Raw genomic sequence first — 23,787 nt, 5'->3', positions numbered from 1 at the left:
CTATATATCAGACACGGAGGTGATTGTGGGGCTCGGCCATGTAGTCAGTGCCCCCTAGTGGCCGCAGATCTATTTCCACCATGTAGGACTATTATCTGGGTTCTCGTAGCAGTCACGTGTTGTGTCTATGTGTTCCAGTGGGTATGTGACCATCGGAGGTGAGACTTATAGCATTGACCCCAACTCATCAGGCCATGGGATCACCGCTCTTCACATAATGGAGATTGTGGGCCACTCCCACCACCGCAAACAGCGCTCCCCAGAGTCCGTTAGTGGAGAGGTACACAATGTGACGGGTGACTATTTGGGGTTAGAGAATCTTCTAGTAGTTGTGATCCTTATGTTCAATGTTCACGTCTTAGGGCCAGCTCAGGACCTACAACATTGAGCTGTTCCTGGTGGCCGATAAGATGGAGGTAAGTAAGTGACCTCCACCACTGTGACCTTCTGACCACACGTGGAATCAGTCTCCGTAGTAGTCGGATTGGCCACGATTGTCTTCATATAATGGTTGACCTCATGCTTGTCTCCATCTACAGTATCAACGTCATGGAGCAAACTTGGAGAAGACCAGACACCATCTAATCTCCATGGCCCACCATCTTAACCAGGTACTGCCGTGTCCTCCTGTACAGTGGACAGGCCTATAGATTCCACCAGAAGTCTGACAGAAAATCATCTGTTTTCCTAGATATTGTCCAAGATCAACTTCCAGGTCTTCCTTGTGGGGGTGGAGATCTGGACGCAGGAGAATAAAGCGGTGGTGTCAGAGACGGCCTTCACCACCCTGCAGAGGTTCTTGGAGTGGAGGACGGAGGACTTGTTGGCTCGTAAACATCACGATAACATCCAGCTCATCAGGTTTGTCCCATAACCACCTTTGGTCTCTTCTCTCCGTCTTCTGAGGTGTTGGCCCCACAGCTGGCTCTTGATGGTCGGCCTTACTTTAGTTTCTCTTCCATGCAGCGGCGCCAACTTCAAGAACCACGCACTGGGCGAGGCCTACCTGGCCAAGATGTGCTCGGAGGCTCAAAGTGGGGGCATCATAAAGGTGCGTAACACACTGCTGGTCCTGCCATGTAAGGTGACGTCATCAGGACTATCAGCCTCCATGGTGGACCAGTAGTTGGAGGTCTGCAGAAAGACATAAACCTCTAGAAGACCCCACAAGTGGTTGGTGGACATCATGCTCACTTATAGTTGTATCAGAGTATTGCTGATGTGGATGATTCTCCTTCTTCTCCTGACTTACTATTGCCATATACCTCATAATATATCAGAAGTATCGAGGTCAGACTGTAGTCGGAGGTGAGACGGCAGCCATTGTTGAGACTGTAGTCGGAGGTGAGACGGCAGCCATTGTTGAGACTGTAGATGGAGGTGAGACGGCAGCCATTGTTGAGACTGTAGTCGGAGGTGAGACGGCAGCCATTGTTGAGACTGTAGATGGAGGTGAGACGGCAGCCATTGTTGAGACTGTAGTCGGAGGTGAGACGGCAGCCATTGTTGAGACTGTAGTCGGAGATGAGACGGCAGCCATTGTTGAGACTGTAGTCGGAGGTGAGACGGCAGCCATTGTTGAGACTGTAGTCGGAGGTGAGACGGCAGCCATTGTTGAGACTGTAGATGGAGGTGAGACGGCAGCCATTGTTGAGACTGTAGTCGGAGGTGAGACGGCAGCCATTGTTGAGACTGTAGATGGAGGTGAGACGGCAGCCATTGTTGAGACTGTAGTCGGAGGTGAGACGGCAGCCATTGTTGAGACTGTAGTCGGAGGTGAGACGGCAGCCATTGTTGAGACTGTAGTCGGAGGTGAGACGGCAGCCATTGTTGAGACTGTAGTCGGAGATGAGACGGCAGCCATTGTTGAGACTGTAGTCGGAGGTGAGACGGCAGCCATTGTTGAGACTGTAGTCGGAGGTGAGACGGCAGCCATTGTTGAGACTGTAGTCGGAGATGAGACGGCAGCCATTGTTGAGACTGTAGTCGGAGGTGAGACGGCAGCCATTGTTGAGACTGTAGTCGGAGGTGAGACGGCAGCCATTGTTGAGACTGTAGATGGAGGTGAGACGGCAGCCATTGTTGAGACTGTAGATGGAGGTGAGACGGCAGCCATTGTTGAGACTGTAGTCGGAGGTGAGGCTGTAGTCTGATCTGCGGCTGTTGTGTAGATAAGGTTTGCTGGTCTTACATCTGTGTCTCCTCCACCATCTCCTCCTGTTACGGATTAATAGACAATGGCTGCATTTGTCTTTTGAGTCTTGTACTGTGCCATGGAATATGTTGGCGCTATATAAATAAGGATTATTATTATTATGAGAGTGACCCGCTCCTCCTCTACATCTAGTGCAGTCTCCAATGGATTACGTGACCAGCGGCTGAACTGTCCTGGGTGGGATCCCTCTCCACTGGTCACCATGCCAGTCATGTCCAGAGGACAGGAGGGGGCGCTGTTGTATACACCTTCTATCTGCTGATCCTCATCTCTCTACAGGACACTGGACTCAGCGCCAGGGAACTGGCCAAGTACGTGGCCCACGAGATGGGGCATAACCTGGGCATGAGACATGATACTGAGCACTGCTATTGTCCTGCAGCCACAGGGAAATGTCTGCTCTCCCGACGCACTGGGTAGGTGGTAGTGTGCAGTAATGGCAAGACTCCTGAAGTACTCTGTGCTGCTGGGGACCCTGCTCCTACTATGTAACTCTATAGGATCCGCACACTCCTCTCCTGACATCCTCTGTGCTACTGGGGACCCTGCTCCTACTATGTATTTCTATAGGATCCGCACACTCCTCTCCTGACATCCTCTGTGCTGCTGTGGACCCTGCTCCTACTATGTAACTCTATAGGATCCACACACTCCTCTCCTGACATCCTCTGTGCTGCTGTCACCCTGCTCCTCCACTATGTAACTCTATAGGATCCACACACTCCTCTCCTGACATCCTCTGTGCTGCTGGGGACCCTGCTCCTCCACTATGTAACTCTATAGGATCCACACACTCCTCTCCTGACATCCTCTGTGCTGCTGGGGACCCTGCTCCTACTATGTAACTCTATAGGATCCGCACACTCCTCTCCTGACATCCTCTGTGCTGCTGTGACCCTGCTCCTACTATGTAACTCTATAGGATCCGCACACTCCTCTCCTGACATCCTCTGTGCTGCTGTGACCCTGCTCCTACTATGTAACTCTATAGGATCCACACACTCCTCTCCTGACATCCTCTGTGCTGCTGGGGACCCTGCTCCTACTATGTAACTCTATAGGATCCGCACACTCCTCTCCTGACATCCTCTGTGCTGCTGTGACCCTGCTCCTACTATGTAACTCTATAGGATCCGCACACTCCTCTCCTGACATCCTCTGTGCTGCTGGGGACCCTGCTCCTACTATGTAACTCTATAGGATCCGCACACTCCTTTCCTGACATCCTCTGTGCTGCTGGGGATCCTGCTCCTCCACTATGTAACTCTATAAGATCCGCACACTCCTCTCCTGACATCCTCTGTGCTGCTGGGGACCCTGCTCCTACTATGTAACTCTATAAGATCCGCACACTCCTCTCCTGACATCCTCTGTGCTGCTGGGGATCCTGCTCCTCCACTATGTAACTCTATAAGATCCGCACACTCCTCTCCTGACATCCTCTGTGCTGCTGGAGACCCTGCTCCTACTATGTAACTCTATAAGATCCGCACACTCCTCTCCTGATATCCTCTGTGCTGCTGGGGACCCTGCTCCTACTATGTAACTCTATAAGATCCGCACACTCCTCTCCTGATATCCTCTGTGCTGCTGGGGACCCTGCTCCTCCACTATGTAACTCTATAAGATCCGTACACTCCTCTCCTGACATCCTCTGTGCTGCTGGGGACCCTGCTCCTACTATGTAACTCTATAAGATCCGCACACTCCTCTCCTGATATCCTCTGTGCTGCTGGAGACCCTGCTCCTACTATGTAACTCTATAAGATCCGCACACTCCTCTCCTGATATCCTCTGTGCTGCTGGGGACCCTGCTCCTACTATGTAACTCTATAGGATCCGCACACTCCTCTCCTGACATCCTCTGTGCTGCTGGAGACCCTGCTCCTACTATGTAACTCTATAAGATCTGGCTCTGCGGTGACTCCTGGCTCGGCGAGGTCCTCTGGTGTCCCTCCTCTGGTCCTCCTGCAGCGTCTGTGGGGGTATGCAGCTTGCAGCTCCCTGACGGCTTCACTGTGTTAGGCCCTTGCTCTACCTGCTGCCTGGCCTCCCTGCATTGCCTGAAGTGGAGACACCTCACCCCCTTCCCTGCTGTTTTGGCTCCCATCCTGACACTTTCTACTGGGACATTCTGCTAACCCTGTGAGTACTCCCTGCTGTTTTTTTGGACTTTCTTACACTCTTCAGAGACCTTTCTAGCAGGGAATTTATTTTTTGTTGCTGTGGACTGCAGTGGTGTGAAGGGAGTGCTGAGCCCCTACTCCACCATCAGGGGGGGGCTCCTCACCTTCCTCCACTTGCTGTGTGTTATATGCTCTGCAGTATATCCCCACGGAACTAGCACTGCTCCCACTGCTCTATTGGCACCTCACGGGTACCGGGTTTGACTATGGAACTGTGTGACCGCCTCATGTAAGGCCTGGTGATACTGCGAGTGTACCTTCATTACCTTCTATGGTCGCTTCTCATTGTGATATGTCCAGAAGACGTCCTAACACCTCTACTGCTCCCTCCCGCACGCCGGGCCGCTCTCTTACTCACTCACCATCAATCTCTACCTTCCTGTCCCGATCTGGAACCTCGGCTACTGGGTCTGGCACTGATTACATGGCTCCTCCATCTCCTCCGCTACGCCAATCGCAGCCACCTCCTTCACTGTCTGCCACCCCCCCTGGACATGACATGCAATCCTTGGATTCAGCCTCCCTGCCCTGCTCGGCAGCTCATATTGCCTCTGCGGACTTTCAGCTACTTCGGGACCTTATTCAAGCTCTGCCCACTAAACAGGACCTGGATGCTGTAGTTTCCCGAATGGAACAATCCCAGGCACAGGCCCTCGGTGCGATCCAGTCTGATGTGTCTCAACTTACTACTAGGGCTGACGCTACTGATCAAACACTGTCCTCTTTGGAACAACGCCTGTCTGCAGTGGAGAGCAATCAAACCCACTCTGAGGCCCGCCTCCAGCATATTGCTTTGCTCCTGGATGACCAGGAGAACCGGGGTCGCAGAAATAATATTCGATTACGAGGAGTGCCAGAAAAAGGCCCTCAGGATGATCTGATCAGCCGTATTAATACCATTTTCAATATGGCGACTCAACGCCCGCTGGATGCTACCTTCATGATGGACCGTGTGCATAGAGTCCAACGTTCTGGCCCGCTTGACCCTGCTAATCCTAGAGATGTTCTGTGTAGACTACATTACTTCACGGACAAGGAACATATCCTGAGGTGTGCCTGGGATATGGGATCGGTGCCTTTTGAGAATGCCTCTGTCAAGCTCTATCCTGACGTCTCATCCCGCACTTTGGCTATGCGCCGTGCCCTTCAGCCGGTGTTGACTCTGATTAAGGACTGTGGAGGTTCCTATAGGTGGGGTCATCCCTTCCATTTGATTGTTCGTGTTGGCTCGTCTTCGATTGTTGTCCGTTCCCCGGCGGACTTGCCTGATTTGTTTGCCTCCCTGGATGTGCGCCCTGTCTCAGTCCCGAACTGGCTTGCTCTGGATTCCTCCCGCCCTACTATATCCAGGCGCGGCCGCGGTTCCAGGAGTTCTTCTTCGGCTGCTTCTAGAGAGAGACCTCAGCGAAACTCAACTCCACGACGTCTTCCAATACCGGATCCGCCTGGGTCTCCGCTCCGTCAACCAGATCTCTCAGCTCAGCTTCCCATTGAAGCATGATCCCTCATGCCACCGGTCTTTGATCTGCCCACAGGACAGTGTTGATATCCTTTTATGTTGAGTGGTCTTGGACTTGTGTCGCGGTTGGTGGACATTTTCACTATGTTTATTTTATTTTGTTCTGTGACTACTCTGTTCCTCTTGATCCTGTTCCTGCTGGGCTTTATAGATGGCCCTTGTTGTTGGTATTGCTGTGTTTTTATACAATGTTGTTATTTGGACCTTAGAGTCAGTTTGTAGCCCTGTGCTTCCTATCCCTATACACTTTGTTGGGGGTGGGGGCATAGGGTCTTCCTTACCAGGTACACTCGTGGTGCTTGCGGGCCCACTTCTCCCCCCATCTTTTCTTACTCCCTCACTCCTTCCTGTCTGTTGTTGTGCCCCTGGCCCATTTGTCTAGGGGTAGTTAGATTTGTTCTACTCTTGGTTCTTTTTCCTTTTCCTTTCTTCCCCCCCCCCCTCTTTCTTTACTGCTCTCCTTCCTCTACCCTGTTACTTTCCTCTCTTTTTTCTCTCCCTCTCCCTTTACCCTCTTCAATTCTTCGCCCTCTCCCCTCCCTCCCCCCCCTCCCCCCTTTTTTTTTTTTTTTTTTTCCCTCTGCTCCTAGGGTGTGAGCTGGGAAAGCCCGTCTCCCTCCATGCCTCCGCTTGATCGCCTTTCCTCCATCACAGTGGCCTCCCTCAATGTGAGAGGCCTTCATAGTCCAGAAAAGCGCTCCGTACTCTTCAATCTGCTCAAAGGTAAGCGCCTTCATGTTGTATTTTTGCAGGAAACTCACCATTGCTCTACCAAGCCATACAAGTTGACTAATGCTTGGTTCCCCCATTCCTATCATAGCTCTTCTCCTGACCCGAAATCCAGAGGGACTAGTATCTTGATTTCTCGCTCCCTGCCTTGGGAACATTTGGAGACTCGCACTGATTCTGAGGGGAGACTTGTTATGGTAAAGGGTCGTATCTCCTCTCAACTTTTTACTTTTGTTTCTTTGTATTTACCTAACTCGGGACAGGGTCGTGCTCTTAGTTCTTACTTAGGGCTGTTGGACGGCTTTGTGGAGGGCTTCCTGGTGGCGGGGGGTGATCTTAATCTGGTCCTAGACCCTTCATTGGACTCTTCTGCTGGCGTCTCTTCTCACCCTTACTCGCTCATCAGGAGGGTTAAGAGAGACCTTCATTCCCACCAGCTTGTGGACTCCTGGAGGTTACTCCACCCATTGGATAGGAATTACTCCTATTACTCTCCGGTCCATCACCGATACTCTCGTATTGACTACCTCTTTGTCCGTCACCAACATCTCCATTCTTTGTTGGCTGCGGAAGTCGACAACATTACTTTCTCCGACCATGCTTTAGTTACTTTGTCTGTTTCCTTGTCCTCTCCTATTCCTTTCCAGCGTCAGTGGAAGCTTAACGCATCACTTCTTGATGATGTAACCATCCTGGATTACATTAAGACCCGTTTGGGGGAATACTTTGAGAGGGAGGAATTGTCGGGGATTGCTCCTCCTATGGTGTGGGAGGCTCACAAATGTTTTGTCCGGGGTATTCTGTTGCAACATGGTTCCCGCTTAAACAAGGAACGCCGGGCTTGTATTGAATCTCTGCTGCAGCGGATCCGCTCGTTGGAACTCCTTCATAAGCGCCAAATCACTCCTGATGTTTATTCCCAGCTTGCCAGCGCCCGGGAAGAACTCCGTATGCTCGTCACTGATAGGGTGAAGGGTACTCTAGCTAAATGCAGACGTCATTTTTATGAGTTTGGAAATAAGAGCGGGCGTTCCCTAGCTAGGGCCCTTCGGGTTCAGCAGTCCTCCACCTACGTTGCATGCATCGGTTCCGCCCAGGGTACTCAGTTACACTTGCCCCTTGATATTGCGGCTGCCTTTCGGGACTACTATGCCTCTTTGTACATGTAGACTCTGGCCCTTCTCCTCTTCCTGAGACGGTGTTCCCTGATCGCATTCGTTCTTATCTCTCCTCCTCTGGTCTCCCGTCGTTGTCTTTGGAGGACTTGACAGCCTTGGAATCTCCTATTGTTGAAGAGGAAATTTCTTTAGCTATCTCCAGTATGGCAACGGGTAAGGCCCCAGGCCCAGACGGCCTTACCTTGGTATACTATAAGAAACTTGGCCCTGAACTCCGCCCCAGACTGTTGAAAGTTTTCAATTCTCTCACCGATGGCTCGGCCCTTTGTCGTGACTCCCTGCGTGCTCACATAGCAGTTATCCCCAAACCCGGAAAGGACCCTCTTCTGTGCTCTAACTACCGCCCCATTTCGCTAATCAATGTTGACCTAAAAATTTTAGCCAAGATCCTGGCGACCCGTTTATCGCCCTTGCTAGGAAATATTATTCACCCGGATCAAGCTGGATTTTTACCCGGCCATGAGGCTCGAGATAATACTACCAAAGCTATCAACCTCCTGTATGGGGCTAAACAGTCGGGCTCTCCTCTCATGCTTCTTTCAACTGACGCCGAGAAAGCCTTCGACAGGGTCAACTGGCGGTTCATGGAAGAGACCTTGTTACATATTGGTCTTGGACACCGCATGATGAGTTGGATCATGGCTCCATACTCTCTCCCCACAGCGATGGTCAGGGTGAACGGTTTACTGTCCCAGTCCTTCCCTATCCGAAATGGCACTAGGCAAGGATGCCCTCTCTCGCCTCTCATTTTCGTCTTGACTCTTGAACCCTTCCTCCGCCAGGTTCGAGCCGATCCGAACATCTCAGGTGCTGCTCATTCTTCCCGTTTATATAAAGTGGCGGCGTATGCAGACGACTTGCTATTTTTTCTCTCCTCCCCTCATGTTTCTCTTCCAGCTCTGATGTCTGCCTTTCAGGTTTACTCGATCCTTTCAAACTTTAAAATCAACTTTTCGAAGTCGGAAGCCCTTAATGTGACCCTTTCTTCCCCAGCGGCCACCTCATTGAGTCAATCTTTCCCTTTTCATTGGGCCCCCACTTCTCTCAAGTATTTGGGGGTTTATCTTACTCCGGATCCGAAAGATCTCTTTCGTTGCAACTTCCCCCCACTTCTGGCGTCTATCAGGGCTGATTGTACTCGATGGTCCGCTGGAGCCTTTACCTGGTTCGGGAGATGCGCGATTTGTAAAATGAACGTTCTTCCTCGTCTTCTCTATTTGATGCAGACGCTTCCCATTCACATTCCTCTGTCTTTTCTTAGATCCCTCACTTCCATCCAACTGCAGTTCATCTGGTCGGGCAGACCCGCCCGAGTGAGTAAGGCTTTTCTCTTTCGTCCCAAGAGATGTGGTGGTTTATCGCTTCCGGACCTGAAGTCCTATTACTTGGCTACCCACCTGACTCGTGTCGTGGACTGGTGTAGGCATGCTGTTTCTAAACCTTGGGTCTACATCGAACAGGCATTCTCTCCGATCCCTTTGCAGGTTGCCCCATGGCTGGACTCCTCCTCATTGTCATCTCTCTTTTCTCACCCTACCCTTGGTCCCACGCTTCGGATTTGCTCCAGGGGCCTTGTTCGCTCCACTCTCCTCCCTAAGGATTCCGCTTTTTTCCCAGTGCTGGGCAATCCTGCTTTTCCACCTGGAATGTTTGATCGAGTTTTCCGTAATTGGCGCCGTCATGGGATTTTTCGTGCCTGTCACTTCCAGGACGCAAGGGGATGGAATACACTTCTGAGCTCTCAGGCCCCTCCTGAGCTGCCACCTTTGGATGCTTGGCGGGGGATGCAACTTCGTCACTTTTTGCATTCTCTTCCTGCTCCTACTGAGTTCCGTGTCGAACCTACCCCCTTGGAGAAGATTTTTGTTGGTGCTGGCCCCCTCCGCCACTCCCTCTCGCTCACTTACCAGATCCTGGTTGAACCTCCGGAGGACTTTGTTCCGCCGTTCTTGTTGAAATGGGAATCTGACTTATCCCTTTCCCTCTCTCAGGAACAGCGTAAGCGCATTTTTCGCCTTTCTCATACTGCTTCCATCAGCTCTCGCTACCAGGAGGCCAGCTACAAAATCTTATCCCGATGGTATAGGGTTCCTACGAGACTCCATGCTATGTTTCCTCAGGTCTCCCCATTATGTTGGCGCTGTGGCGACGAGGAAGGCACGCTGCTACACGTTTTTTGGTCCTGTCCTGCCCTTTCGTCCTTCTGGGAAGGGGTCAAGCGGATAACCCTCCAGCTTACTGAAACTTCTCACCATTTGGGCCCTGCCTTGTTCCTCCTTAATCATTGTGAGTCTTCTGTAAAGGTCTTTAAGCGTTCCCTGCTTAGATTCCTGATCCTCGCTGCCCGGGCTTGTATCCCCCTTTTTTGGAAACGAGTGGATCCTCCTCCTCTCTCCCTCTGGATTTCGAAGGTCAACGAGATAATGCACATGGAAAATCTCACGTCTTTCCTGCATGGTACGACTGAGGCGTACACCAGAACCTGGTTCTACTGGTTCAGGTTCCAACAGTCTGCAGAGTACCGGACGCTCCTGGGCTCTGACCCCTCCTCTGATTGATACTCTTGTTGTTCGTCTCAGGTATTTGACCAGTGGTTGCTCGCGAGCCCTTCCTAACTGGCTGTGGTATGGATGACCTGGCGAGCGCTCTCACTGGTTTCCTGACTGCTCACACTCACCCCTACCTACCCTTTCACCCTCTATGTTTAGTCCTCTCCCCCACCCACCTGTCCCACTCACCCACTCCCTCCTCCCCCCCCCCCCTTTTTGTTTTTTCTCTATGTTGCTTTCTTTGTTTTTATTTTTTCTTGTGTTGCACTGTGTGCTTTTTTGTTCGCAGGGCGGGTGTTCGCCTTGTTACTTGTAATTGTCTTTTCTTATTGTATAAAACTGAAAAATTTTTCAATAAAAATTTGAGTTACAAAAAAAAAAAAACTCTATAAGATCTGCACACTCCTCTCCTGACATCCTCTGTGCTGCTGTGGACCCTGCTTCTCCACTATGTAACTCTATAAGATCCGCACACTTCTCTCCTGACATCCTCTGTGCTGCTGTGACCCTGCTCCTACTATGTAACTCTATAAGATCCGCACACTCCTCTCCTGACATCCTCTGTGCTGCTGTGACCCTGCTCCTACTATGTAACTCTATAAGATCCGCACACTCCTCTCCTGACATCCTCTGTGCTGCTGTGACCCTGCTCCTACTATGTAACTCTATAAGATCCGCACACTCCTCTCCTGACATCCTCTGTGCTGCTGTGGACCCTGCTTCTCCACTATGTAACTCTATAAGATCCGCACACTCCTCTCCTGACATCCTCTGTGCTGCTGTGACCCTGCTCCTACTATGTAACTCTATAAGATCCGCACACTCCTCTCCTGACATCCTCTGTGCTGCCTATACCCGGTCACCTCACTGACTGCATACTCAGCCCCTCGGCCTATAAATGTTGGGCTGTGCGGTTACTCTGCCACCCTGAGGACGAGTCCGGTATTTCAGGCTCCAGGAAGATTCCTAAATCCTGCAGAATATCCATTTGTGTTATTTTTGTTTTGGGAAGATTTCGGGCAGAGATCTATAACTATCCTGAGTGTAATAGCGTGGGGTCTATGGGGAATTAGAGTGTCCACTGGGCGGGGTCAGGTGTATGTGGGTGTGGCCTGGTGTAACCTATGCCATTGTCTTTATCAGACACAACATGAATGAGGTGTTCAGTGACTGCAGCCACAGCGCCCTCCATCGCTTCCTGGAGGAGACGGACATCACCTGCCTGATGGACAGACCCCGCACCTACATAGTGAGTCCTCCATAGTCACCTCTGACACGCCCTGGGCCTATATATACCGTATATAGTCCTTGTCTTACTGGAGTCTCCTCCCTTGTAGTCTCTGATCGTCATCGCTGCTTGTGCTGATACACAGCAGCCAGTCTGAACAAGCCGAGCTGTAGTGTAAAGCATGGGGGAGGGAGAGCAGCAGTGAGTGATGGGACAGGGGGCGGGTTCTAGACTACCTCCCACCACTACAGACAATGTAGCTGAAGGGTGCTCGCTGATCATATCTAATTGAGCTTCAGTGTAAAGCATAGAGGCCGCTGAGGGTCGGGAGAGGCTTCAGACTCTGTATATACTGGTATATATTAGTCACTGACTAACATTTTCCCTCTAGGATGAACCGGTGCTGCAGGACGACCCAGTACAGACCCTGGAAACCAGTAAGTCCCTTCTTCCGTCTCCAGTACGATGGCGGGTCCTTGTGTCCATGTCTTGGCTGATCCTGGCGGGTCCTTGTGTCTGTGTCTTGGCTGATCCTGGCGGGTCCTTGTGTCTGTGTCTTGGCTGATCCTGGCGGGTCCTTGTGTCTGTGTCTTGGCTGATCCTGGCGGGTCCTTGTGTCTGTGTCTTGGCTGATCCTGTCTCTTCTTCTCCAGTCGGTAAGGTGTCGCTCGTCCTCTGCCTGGTCGTCTCCTTCGTGGCTTTCATCATCATCTTCAGGAAGAAGACGTGCCAGAGACCAGGAGAGAGGAGACTGCAGAAGACATGGCCGTCCTGAGGGGGGCGTCGTGGTCATGGTGTGGTCCAATATGGCGGAGAAGCCGAGGAGCGTCCTGTGAGGTCTGGTCGTGGATTGTCCAGCGTGTGATGGTGGAGATGGATGAGGACACCACTACTGTCTCCGGGGACTGTCCTGCAGCATGCTGGGACTTGTAGTTTACCTAGAGGACGGCTGATGATGTCATCGGTGTATAGTGTACATAAGAAGTAACGGGACTGATGGGGGTTGTAGTCGGAGAGCGGGGGGTTATTGTGGCCAGGACACTAGATGGCAGCATTTGTCCTGTGCAGAAGACTGTGTCGCCCTCTGCTGGACAGAGCCTAATACAGCACAAGGTGTATCTGCTATACAGGTTCCAGGGTAGGACATAAACATTCCTGAATTTATTATACAGTCCTTTGAAAAAGTTTGGGCACCCCTATTAATCTTAATCATTTTTAGTTCTAAATATCTTGGTGTTTGCAGCAGCCATTTCAGTTTGATATATCTAATAACTGATGGACACAGTAATATTTCAGGATTGAAATGAGGTTGAAATGAGGTTTATTGTACTAACAGAAAATGCGCAATATGCATTAAACCAAAATTTGACCGGTGCAAAAGTATGGGCACCCTTATCATTTTATTGATTTGAATTCCCCTAACTACTTTTTACTGACTTACTGAAGCACAAAATTGGTTTTGTAACCTCAGTGAGCTTTGCACTTCATAGCCAGATGTATCCAATCATAAGAAAAGGTATTTAAGGTGGCCAATTGCAAGTTGTTCTCCTATTTGAATCTCCTCTGAAGAGTGGCATCATGGGCTACTCAAAACAACTCTCAAATGATCTGAAAACAAAGATTGTTCAACATAGTTGTTCAGGGGAAGGATACAAAACGTTGTCTCAGAGATTTAACCTGTCAGTTTCCACTGTGAGGAACATAGTAAGGAAATGGAAGAGCACAGGGACAGTTCTTGTTAAGCCCAGAAGTGGCAGGCCAAGAAAAATATCAGAAAGGCAGAGAAGAAGAATGGTGAGAAGAGTCAAGGACAATCCACAGACCACCTCCAAAGAGCTGCAGCATCATCTTGCTGCAGATGGTGTCACTGTGCATCGGTCAACTATACAGCGCACTTTGCACAAATAGAAGCTGTATGGGAGAGTGATGAGAAAGAAGCCGTTTCTGCACGTACGCCACAAATAGAGTTGCCTGAGGTATGAAAAAGCACATTTGGAGAAGCCAACTTCATTTTGGAAACAAAGATTGAGTTGTTTGGTTATAAAAAAGGCATTATGCATGGCGTCCAAAAAGAAACAGCATTCCAAGAAAAACACATGCTACCCACTGTAAAATTTGGTGGAGGTTCCATCATGCTTTGGGGCTGTGTGGCCAATGCCGGCACCGGGAATCTTGTTAAAGTTGAGAGTCGCATGGATTCCACTCAGTATCAGCAGATTCTTCAGAATAATGTTCAAGAATCAGTGACGAAGTTGAAGTTACGCCGGGGATGGATATTTCAGCAAGACAATGATCCAAAACACCGCTCCAAATCCTCAGGCATTCATGCAGAGGAACAATTACAATGTTCTGGAATGGCCATCCCAGTCCCCAGACCTGAATATCATTGAACATCTGTGGGATGATTTGAAGCGGGCTGTCCATGCTCGGCGACCATCTAACTTAACTGAACTTGAATTGTTTGTCCAAAATACCTTTATCCAGGATCCAGGAACTGATTAAAAGCTCCAGGAAGCGACTAGAGGCTGTTATCTTTGCAAAAGGAGGATCTACTAAATATTAATGTCACTTTTCTGTTGAGGTGCCCATACTTTTGCACCGGTCAAATTTTGGTTTAATGCATATTGCACATTCTCTGTTAGTACAATAAACCTCATTTCAATCCTGAAATATTACTGTGTCCATCAGTTATTAGATATATCAAACTGAAATGGCTGTTGCAAATACCAAAATATTTAGAACTAAAAATGATTAAGATTAATAGGGGTGCCCAAACTTTTTCATAGGACTGTATATATAGACATTCGGCAAGTATGTTATCCCATATCTCCTACCTACTCACTCCCTGCATGAAGGGGGCGCCACCACTACCTGTAACCTCTGCACCTGTTCACACAGAGGGGTGAGCGCCAACTCACTGGAGTAGGAGAATAACCGACCCCAAGACGGACCTGACCACATAGCACCGAGCTGTCAGCTACGTCACCATTCAATATTTGGGTTGATTTTGGAAATTCAGGACTTTTGGTGACTGTATATGAGTGAGATATTACTGTCTGTGTGTATATAGCGGACTGTGTATACACTTATACTCCGCGTACATTATATAGGATATCCCTGTATACTCCGGGTACAGTATATAGGATATCCCTGTATACTCCGGGTACATTATATAGGATATCCCTGTATACTCCAGGCACAGTATATAGGATATCCCTGTATACTCCGGGTACATTATATAGGATATCTCTGTATACTCCGGGTACGTTATGTAGGATATCCCTGTATACTCCGGGTACATTATATAGGATATCCCTGTATACTCCGGGTACATTATATAGGATATCCCTGTATACTCCGGATACATTATATAGGATACCATTGTATACTCCGGGTACATTATATAGGATATGCCTGTATACTCCAGGCACAGTATATAGGATATCCCTGTATACTCCGGGTACATTATATAGGATATCCCTGTATACTCCGGATACATTATATAGGATACCATTGTATACTCCGGGTACATTATATAGGATATGCCTGTATACTCCAGGCACAGTATATAGGATATCCCTGTATACTCCGGGTACGTTATGTAGGATATCCCTGTATACTCTGGGTACATTATATAGGATATCCCTGTATACTCCGGGTACGTTATGTAGGATATCCCTGTATACTCCGGGTACATTATATAGGATATCCCTGTATACTCCGGGTACGTTATGTAGGATATCCCTGTATACTCCGGGTACGTTATGTAGGATATCCCTGTATACTCCGGGTACGTTATGTAGGATATCCCTGTATACTCCGGGTACATTATATAGGATATCCCTGTATACTCCGGGTACATTATATAGGATATCCCTGTATACTCCGGGTACATTATATAGGATATGCCTGTATACTCCGGGTACATTATATAGGATATCCCTGTATACTCCGGATACATTATATAGGATATCCCTGTATACTCCGGGTACATTATATAGGATATCCCTGTATACTCCGGGTACATTATGTAGGATATCCCTGTATACTCCGGGTACATTATATAGGATATCCCTGTATACTCCGGGTACATTATATAGGATATCCCTGTATACTCCGGGTACATTATATAGGATATGCCTGTATACTCCGGGTACATTATATAGGATATGCCTGTATACTCCAGGCACAGTATATAGGATATCCCTGTATACTCCGGGTACATTATATAGGATATCCCTGTATACTCTGGGTACATTATATAGGATATCTCTGTATACTCCGGGTACGTTATGTAGGATATCCCTGTATACTCCGGGTACATTATATAGGATATCTCTGTATACTCCGGGTACGTTATGTAGGATATCCCTGTACACTCCGGGTACATTATATAGGATATCCCTGTATACTCCGGGTACATTATATAGGATATCCCTGTATACTCCGGGTACATTATATAGGATATGCCTGTATACTCCGGGTACATTATATAGGATATCCCTGTATACTCCGGATACATTATATAGGATACCATTGTATACTCCGGATACATTATATAGGATACCATTGTATACTCCAGGTACATTATATAGGATATCCCTGTATACTCCGGGTACAGTATATAGGATATCCCTGTATACTCCGGGTACATTATGTAGGATATCCCTGTATACTCCGGGGTAGTTTGTAGGATACACTGTCTCCCGGTGACTATGCTGCAGGACACAGTGTACCCCATCTAACTCGCGAACTGACATTGATAAGAAATGGCGCATGCGCAGTAGCAGCAGTAGAAGCAGTATACTACCGCGCATGCAGCCAGCAAAGAGTGAATCAATGTGAAATACTTAAATAAAACCACCGTCCGGTATTTATTGTTAGTATTTTTTTTGCAGCGCCCTCCTGGGCCTAAAGTGGCTCGAATTGAATATAGAACGCATTTTTAGGGCTAATTTACCCCCCCCCCCCCCCAACCCTCGGTAAGTAGGGCCCCACCAAAGTCAATTTCTCAGGGCCCCTGCAATCCCTGGATCCGCCACTGTCAGTGTCTGCCGTCCAGGGGTGGCTGGCTGTACGGGGTCCCCATTTACCTATCAGGATATATTTGGCATACAATAGTATACAGCAGGCTGTACACAATCTTATAAGTCTTATACCCCTATAGCTTGTCACCACTTTCCTCCACTAGGGGGCAGTCATGGTCTTGTTCTTCAGTAGAGGTGCTGTCACTACCTGTTCTGTCCTGTAGTTGGCAGCAGAGAGCTGTGTGTTTGGGGTTTCCTGAGGCCATTTGTCCCTGTATAGGGGTAATGATGGCACCTCATGTATTATTAGCCTCTGCACTTCTGCCCCCTGCTGGGCCCTTGTCCCATCCAACCTGCTCAGCAGCCTTTTGTCTGGGGCCCCAATGGTGGAAGTGACTGCGGCCTGTGCTATAGACTGTGATATGTGATGTGTTATATCATTGTAGTGCAGACCCGGCCCCCTACCCTATTATATGTCAAGGAAATCTAACACTAGATCCAATATATCCCTATATAATACCCTTATATAACCAGTATATCCCTATATAATACCCCTATATAACCAGTATACCCATATATAACCAGTATATCCCAGTATACCCATATATAATCAGTATAGCCCTATATAACCAGTATATCCCTATATAATACCCCTATATAACCAGTATATCCCTATATAATACCCCTATATAACCAGTATGTCCCAGTATACCCCTATATAACCAGTATACCCCTATATAACCAGTATATCCCTATATAATACCCCTATATAACCAGTATATCCCAGTATACCCATATATAATCAGTATATCCCTATATAACCAGTATATCCCTATATAATACCCCTATATAACCAGTATATCCCAGTATACCCCTATATAACCAGAATATCCCAGTATACCCCTATATAACCAGTATACCCCTATATAACCAGTATATCCCTATATAATACCCTTATATAACCAGTATATCCCAGTATACCCATATATAACAAGTATATCTCAGTATACCCCTATATAACCAGTATATCCCTATATAACCAGTATACCCCTATATAACCAGTATATCCCTATATAATACCCCTATATAACCAGTATATCCCAGTATACCCCTATATAACCAGTATATCCCTATATAATACCCCTATATAACCAGTATATCCCAGTATACCCCTATATAACCAGTATATCCCTATATAATACCCCTATATAACCAGTATATCCCAGTATACCCCTATATAACCAGTATATCCCTATATAATACCCCTATATAACCAGTATATCCCAGTATACCCCTATATAACCAGTATATCCCTATATAATACCCCTATATAACCAGTATATCCCAGTATACCCCTATATAACCAGTATATCCCTATATAATACCCCTATATAACCAGTATATCCCAGTATACCCCTATATAACCAGTTACATAGGGTAGCTCCTCCTGGCACCTGTCTCAGGCCCAGGTCTACAAAGTCTTTGATGTAGAGACCACAACGGGCGACCTCCAGGCGGCTCCACCCCGACAACAGCTGGCGAGAGGAAGCCACAGCCGCCCAGGGACATATGGCCGGATTAGTCAGCTGTCACTGACAAAGGGCCTGCGGAGTCTTAAAGGGGAAGTCCTCCAAGATAATACCTGTGGTATAACCTGATTATAACAGCGGCCAAGTGACCCTAATCCCGGCCCAGGGGGCATTTACCCCTAAAATAGAAAAATCCTTCTCGTCTTCTCCTGTCAGGATGTTCATGGGCTTCTAGGAAAGCTGGAGGACTACCACTATGGCCGACGTCACTAGAGTGGTCCTAAAGGGTGACTTGGGGGTATGTCCTGCTGCTATAAACTTCGGCAATTCCACCATTTTGGATACGTCATAGCGGCGGGTCACATTATTTGTGACTCTGATTTCTCAAACTCGTGAATGGTCAGAGCTGACAATTAGGTCTCTGGGAAAGTTGGAAAACGACCTGTATGGGAGTTGTAATGGCGGCCATCACCCAGCTTTCCCAGAAACTCATAGAATATGAAACCTATGGGAATGGCCTTTAGGGGGTCTTCAGTGTCTGGGATGTACGAGGGGATATGGCGCCATTTATGTATCCCCCCCCAATACAGGTCAGTAACACTTAAAATGCCCCTTTAAGGAGACATTTAGGAGACCTGTAACGTAACGGTTGTGCGGTATAAGGCCGGGTTCACACGGAGTTACGTGCCGCGAGATTTGGCACGTAGACGCCGCGTGACCCTTTGCGTGCCGTACACGCTCCCATTCATTTCAATGGGAGCGGGGAGCGTATGCGCCGCGCTAGTTTGCGGCCGTGAATAAATGCACGGCCGCAAACTAGCGCGGCGCATACGCTCCCCGCTCCCATTGAAATGAATGGGAGCGTGTACGGCACGCAAAGGGTCACGCGGCGTCTACGTGCCAAATCTCGCGGCACGTAACTCCGTGTGAACCCGGCCTAATAGGGGCTCTGGTAAAAGGCTGCCTGCACCGTCCCTTTAAGATCCTCTTTTCAGACTGCCCATAGGTGACATGTCTTAATCCCTTTAAGAAGCAGCCGGACGTCCTGAGATCTTCATTTTCGGCAAATGTTCCTTCCTTTCATGTTACAAAGCGTCGATACCAAACACAAGCTGGAAGTCAACAGGAAACCGCGAGGACTTGTGAAGCCGCCCTGCGTGACACGGCGACACGACGCCTCTCCCATGCATCATTCAGGAGTCTGAGAAAGCTGGGTGACTGTGTCATAGAATAGTGGCGCGCTCCACTGCTGAGGCTCGTAGCCATAGTCAGCGACTACAATCCAGCCGGACGCATTATACACGGGTCATCGCCCCTTTACACAGCGCCCATCGTATAGCGGCACACAATGGCCGCCCCCAGCGTCAGCAGATAACGGGTATAACAAGAGACGTCACCACGGCCGTTTATCACCCCCCCCCCCCCCGCGTGTGTGACACGCACAGCTGACACTCTAATACAGGCAGATAAGGGGGCCCCCAGCTAGAAACAGCCAAAACTGGAGAAACCGACCCAAAATAACACAAAGGCTCAAACGTCAACCACAGATATAACAAGGAAGCCGAGGAATAAAAGAAATAACAAAAGCGGGAAACACGCGGGGGGAATACGGAAATATATGCGGCAATGTCACAGTCACTGCTGATGGTTTCCAACACTTGTAGCGCCATCCCGTGACTGCCAGTGTATATGGGGTATTTATGGGGTTGTGGGGTCACGTTCTACTCATCCTGTGGGTTGGGGTTGACGCCGCGATGACATCAGCAGTTTCTCCGCACCAGGAGCGCTGGCTGTGCGCCCAGCCGGGACATAATGGGATTATTGAAGCTGAAATGAGACAATTGACATGTCATTACCATGAGGGACAAGGACTCTGAGGCCTGCTGACACCTCCAATGACTGTAATACATGGAGTGGGGGGGACCAGACACCCACCATTGACCCCCCCGCTCTCAAAATCAGGTTGAAATGTGTCTTGTTTAAACAGGAAGAACAATATTACTCTACTAATGAGAGGAGGGCACGGACCCCTGACCCCAGTGAGGAGGGGGGGAAGGCGAGACCTACACAATAGGGGATGTGTGTTCCCTCAGTGCTGCCGGAGACCCCAAATTACTGTATAAACAGACTCTTAAGTGGAACTAAACCTATATGTTGTGAGCCCCCATCCTCCAGACCCCAGGGGCTATATCACAGGCAGCATAGAAGAAGTACACGTCTATGAGAAGATCATGTCTATGAGAAGACCATGTCTATGAGAAGACCTCGTGTATGAGAAGACCATGTCTATGAGAAGACCACGTCTATTAGAAGACCACTTCTATGAGAAGACTATAACTATGAGAAGATCATCTCTGAGAAGACCTCCTCTATGAGAAGACCATGTCTATGAAACAACCACATCTATGAGAAGACCACCTCTGTGAGAAGACTATATCTATGAGAATACCACCTCTATAAGACCACCTCTATGAGAAGACTACCTCTATAAGAAGACCACCTCTATGAGAAGACCTCCTCTGTGAGAAGACTATATCTATGAGAAGACATTGTCTATGAGAAGACCACTTCTATAGGAAGACTATATCTATGAGAAGACCTCCTCTGTGAGAAGACCACCTTACCCAGAGCAGATCTTCTGTTTAAGCATTGTGGTCATCTTCCTTGAGAAGACCCTTTTAATTTTGGGTGGTGGTCTTAAAGCAGTCTCACTCTATATGAGATAAGGTGTCCGATCTGCCAGGAAGATAAACATATATTCACGTATCTACAGCCCCTGATCCAGAGAGCGCTGTATCTAAGGCTGTCATGTGTGATACATCTGCTACACTGTGTATGCAGAGTCACCATGTTTGATACGGTTTGCTGTGCTGCATATCTAATCTTACGTGTCATACAGTATTATTATTGTTATTTCCACGTGTCCTGGTCATGTGACGTATGTCCTTCGGCAGGGTTATAGTCCAGTGATTATAGTATATGGCGTTCACTAATATCTGTAGAAAGTTCCGCATAGATCACTGTGGTATAAATACAGACATAAGACGGTTACACCCCAACACGTAGGTTTCAGGGTCTGCACACAGCCTGTCCCCTCTACATACATATATGGATTCATTGGCCATGGTATATAATGAGTGAGGGGTCCTGAAGAAGGACAGGACAAGCCAAGTAGATTATATATTACTGTATGAGGGGACCGTAATGGGGGGTGACGACACCCCATCAATTATAGAATATATACTGTCCTCTACCTATATGATACTCTTAGTCCTCTACTCACATATATACTGTCCTCTACCTATATGATACTCTTACTCCTCTACTCCCATCTATACTGTCTTATCTAGTTCCCCGCCATCTGCTCCCATATCTCACACCCGCTGGGATTTCTCCTAGTTCCCGCTGGACCTGTCCCGATTGTTTGTGTTTCCCGTAACTCTCCTGTACAGTAAGAGGGTGCGGACATGTTAATATATAACTGTAGGTTCCTTCTCCCAGTATGTGGGCGGACGCCCTTCTTGGAGACTAACATAGCTATTCCTCCCGTCCTCCCTTACACATGCACACTTGCCTCTGAATGAGGGGAGGGGACTGAGACATTGTCAGATATCTCATTCTTCCCTCCCCCCCCCCCCAAAAAAAAAAAGTACAAAGGGTTTGGGCATTGAGATTCAGCACAAGTTAGTCAATCGGTCCCTCCGTATTCCGCAGGTTAATCCGCCATTGCTCTAATGTGTGACCAGCGCCTTGCAAATGGTTGGTGTTGTTCCATTGTGTATGGCGAGGCCAGCACACTGACAGGAAGTGTTGCCATAGGGAGATAGTAAATATAGGAGCCCATATGTGTGGATCTGTCATATCTCTTCGATCATGGGATCCTCCAGAACTGCTCACGAAGAACAGGCCCCGGTATAAGGGCTCAGACCGCTATCCTACCCCCAGTACAGGGTTCCCGGGACCCTCTGCTAATCTGATCCGGGGGTAAATTCCTCCTTGGGCTCAGCACATATATCCTGCACATATCTGTCCTGAGGGCGGACACTCGGCTAATCCTCCTGATAATATCATCCCAACGAGGTATCTTCCATTGTCCTTCTGCACAATATGGCGGCCTCCTCCTGTAATCCTCCAGCCTGTGAATGGAGCGTCCTGTCGGTGACTTCTCGCATGTCCTCATGAGTTAAGTGACAATTACAGGCCGGTGTTATTTAGCTACTGATATGTGGTAAGTGGTCAGATAGGACTAAGACCCCCGGCCTCAAGGAATGTGGGGAGGGGGTCGGCTAGGAGGCCACTGCCATCTAGTCATGATATGGAAGGCTTCCATCTGCACTTCACTCACGGCACAGGCAACCATCTACATCCATGTTCACACGTACACACGTGAGGAGGCCGGGCGGGATGAGGATGGAGATATGACCACACAAGGTGTCCATGACAAAGGAATCAGAGAGGGACATTGACACTGCAGTGACCCCAGGACAGGCCCGTGTATACTGCAGTGACCTTAGGACAGGCCCGTGTATACTGCGGTGACCTCAGGACAGGCCCATGTATACTGCGGTGACCTCAGGACAGGCCTGTGTATACTGCGATGACCTCAGGACAGGCCCGTGTATACTGCAGTGACCTTAGGACAGGCCCGTGTATACTGCGGTGACCTCAGGACAGGCCCATGTATACTGCGGTGACCTGAGGACAGGCCCATGTATACTGCGGTGACCTGAGGACAGGCCCGTGTATACTGCAGTGACCTTAGGACAGGCCCGTGTATACTGCAGTGACCTTAGGACAGGCCCGTGTATACTGCGGTGACCTCAGGACAGGCCCATGTATACTGCGGTGACCTCAGGACAGGCCTGTGTATACTGCGATGACCTCAGGACAGGCCCGTGTATACTGCAGTGACCTTAGGACAGGCCCGTGTATACTGCGGTGACCTCAGGACAGGCCCATGTATACTGCGGTGACCTGAGGACAGGCCCATGTATACTGCGGTGACCTGAGGACAGGCCCGTGTATACTGCGGTGACCTCAGGACAGGCCCGTGTATACTGCGGTGACCGGAGGACAGGCCCATGTATACTGCGGTGACCTGAGGACAGGCCCATGTATACTGCGGTGACCTCAGGGCAGGCCCATGTATACTGCGGTGACCTGAGGACAGGCCCGTGTATACTGCGATGACCTAAGGACAGGCCCATGTATACTGCGGTGACCTGAGGACAGGCCCATGTATACTGCGGTGACCTCAGGACAGGCCCGTGTATACTGCGGTGACCGGAGGACAGGCCCATGTATACTGCGGTGACCTCAGAACAGGCCCGTGTATACTGCAGTGACCTTAGGACAGGCCCATGTATACTGCGGTGACCGGAGGACAGGCCCATGTATACTGCGGTGACCTGAGGACAGGCCCATGTATACTGCGGTGACCTGAGGACAGGCCCATGTATACTGCGGTGACCTGAGGACAGGCCCATGTATACTGCGGTGACCTGAGGACAGGCCCGTGTATACTGCGGTGACCTGAGGACAGGCCCGTGTATACTGCGGTGACCTCAGGACAGGCCCGTGTATACTGCAGTGACCTGAGGACAGGCCCGTGTATACTGCGGTGACCT

At 49.1% G+C, this 23,787-nt stretch overlaps 1 protein-coding gene across 1 annotated transcript; it reads left to right on the top strand.

Moving 5' to 3' along the window:
• Positions 1-217: 217 nt before the first annotated feature.
• On the top strand, positions 218-12,599 carry LOC142189004 (snake venom metalloproteinase fibrolase-like). The gene is made up of 9 exons (XM_075262112.1): positions 218-280; positions 363-416; positions 540-611; positions 692-861; positions 967-1,051; positions 2,495-2,631; positions 11,520-11,625; positions 11,996-12,041; positions 12,258-12,599. The coding sequence occupies exons 1-9, from the start codon at positions 218-220 to the stop codon at positions 12,377-12,379; spliced, it is 855 nt and encodes a 284-aa protein (XP_075118213.1). The 3' UTR covers positions 12,380-12,599.
• The last annotated feature ends 11,188 nt before the right edge of the window (positions 12,600-23,787 follow it).

The sequence above is a fragment of the Leptodactylus fuscus genome, chromosome 1 (genome assembly GCF_031893055.1).
Source record: "Leptodactylus fuscus isolate aLepFus1 chromosome 1, aLepFus1.hap2, whole genome shotgun sequence".
In the NCBI taxonomy this organism is placed as follows: Eukaryota; Metazoa; Chordata; class Amphibia; order Anura; family Leptodactylidae; genus Leptodactylus; species Leptodactylus fuscus.
This window is presented reverse-complemented; position numbering and strand designations above follow the sequence as displayed.

What these genes read in the sequence shown, in the direction of transcription:
- LOC142189004 (XM_075262112.1), top strand. Translation starts at nt 218, where the DNA reads ATGGAGATTGTGGGCCACTCCCACCACCGCAAACAGCGCTCCCCAGAG. An exon ending in CTGCTCTCCCGACGCACTGG is followed by an intron (nt 2,632 to 11,519) that starts GTAGGTGGTAGT and finishes TGTCTTTATCAG; the next exon opens with ACACAACATGAATGAGGTGT. An exon ending in ACAGACCCCGCACCTACATA is followed by an intron (nt 11,626 to 11,995) that starts GTGAGTCCTCCA and finishes TTTTCCCTCTAG; the next exon opens with GATGAACCGGTGCTGCAGGA.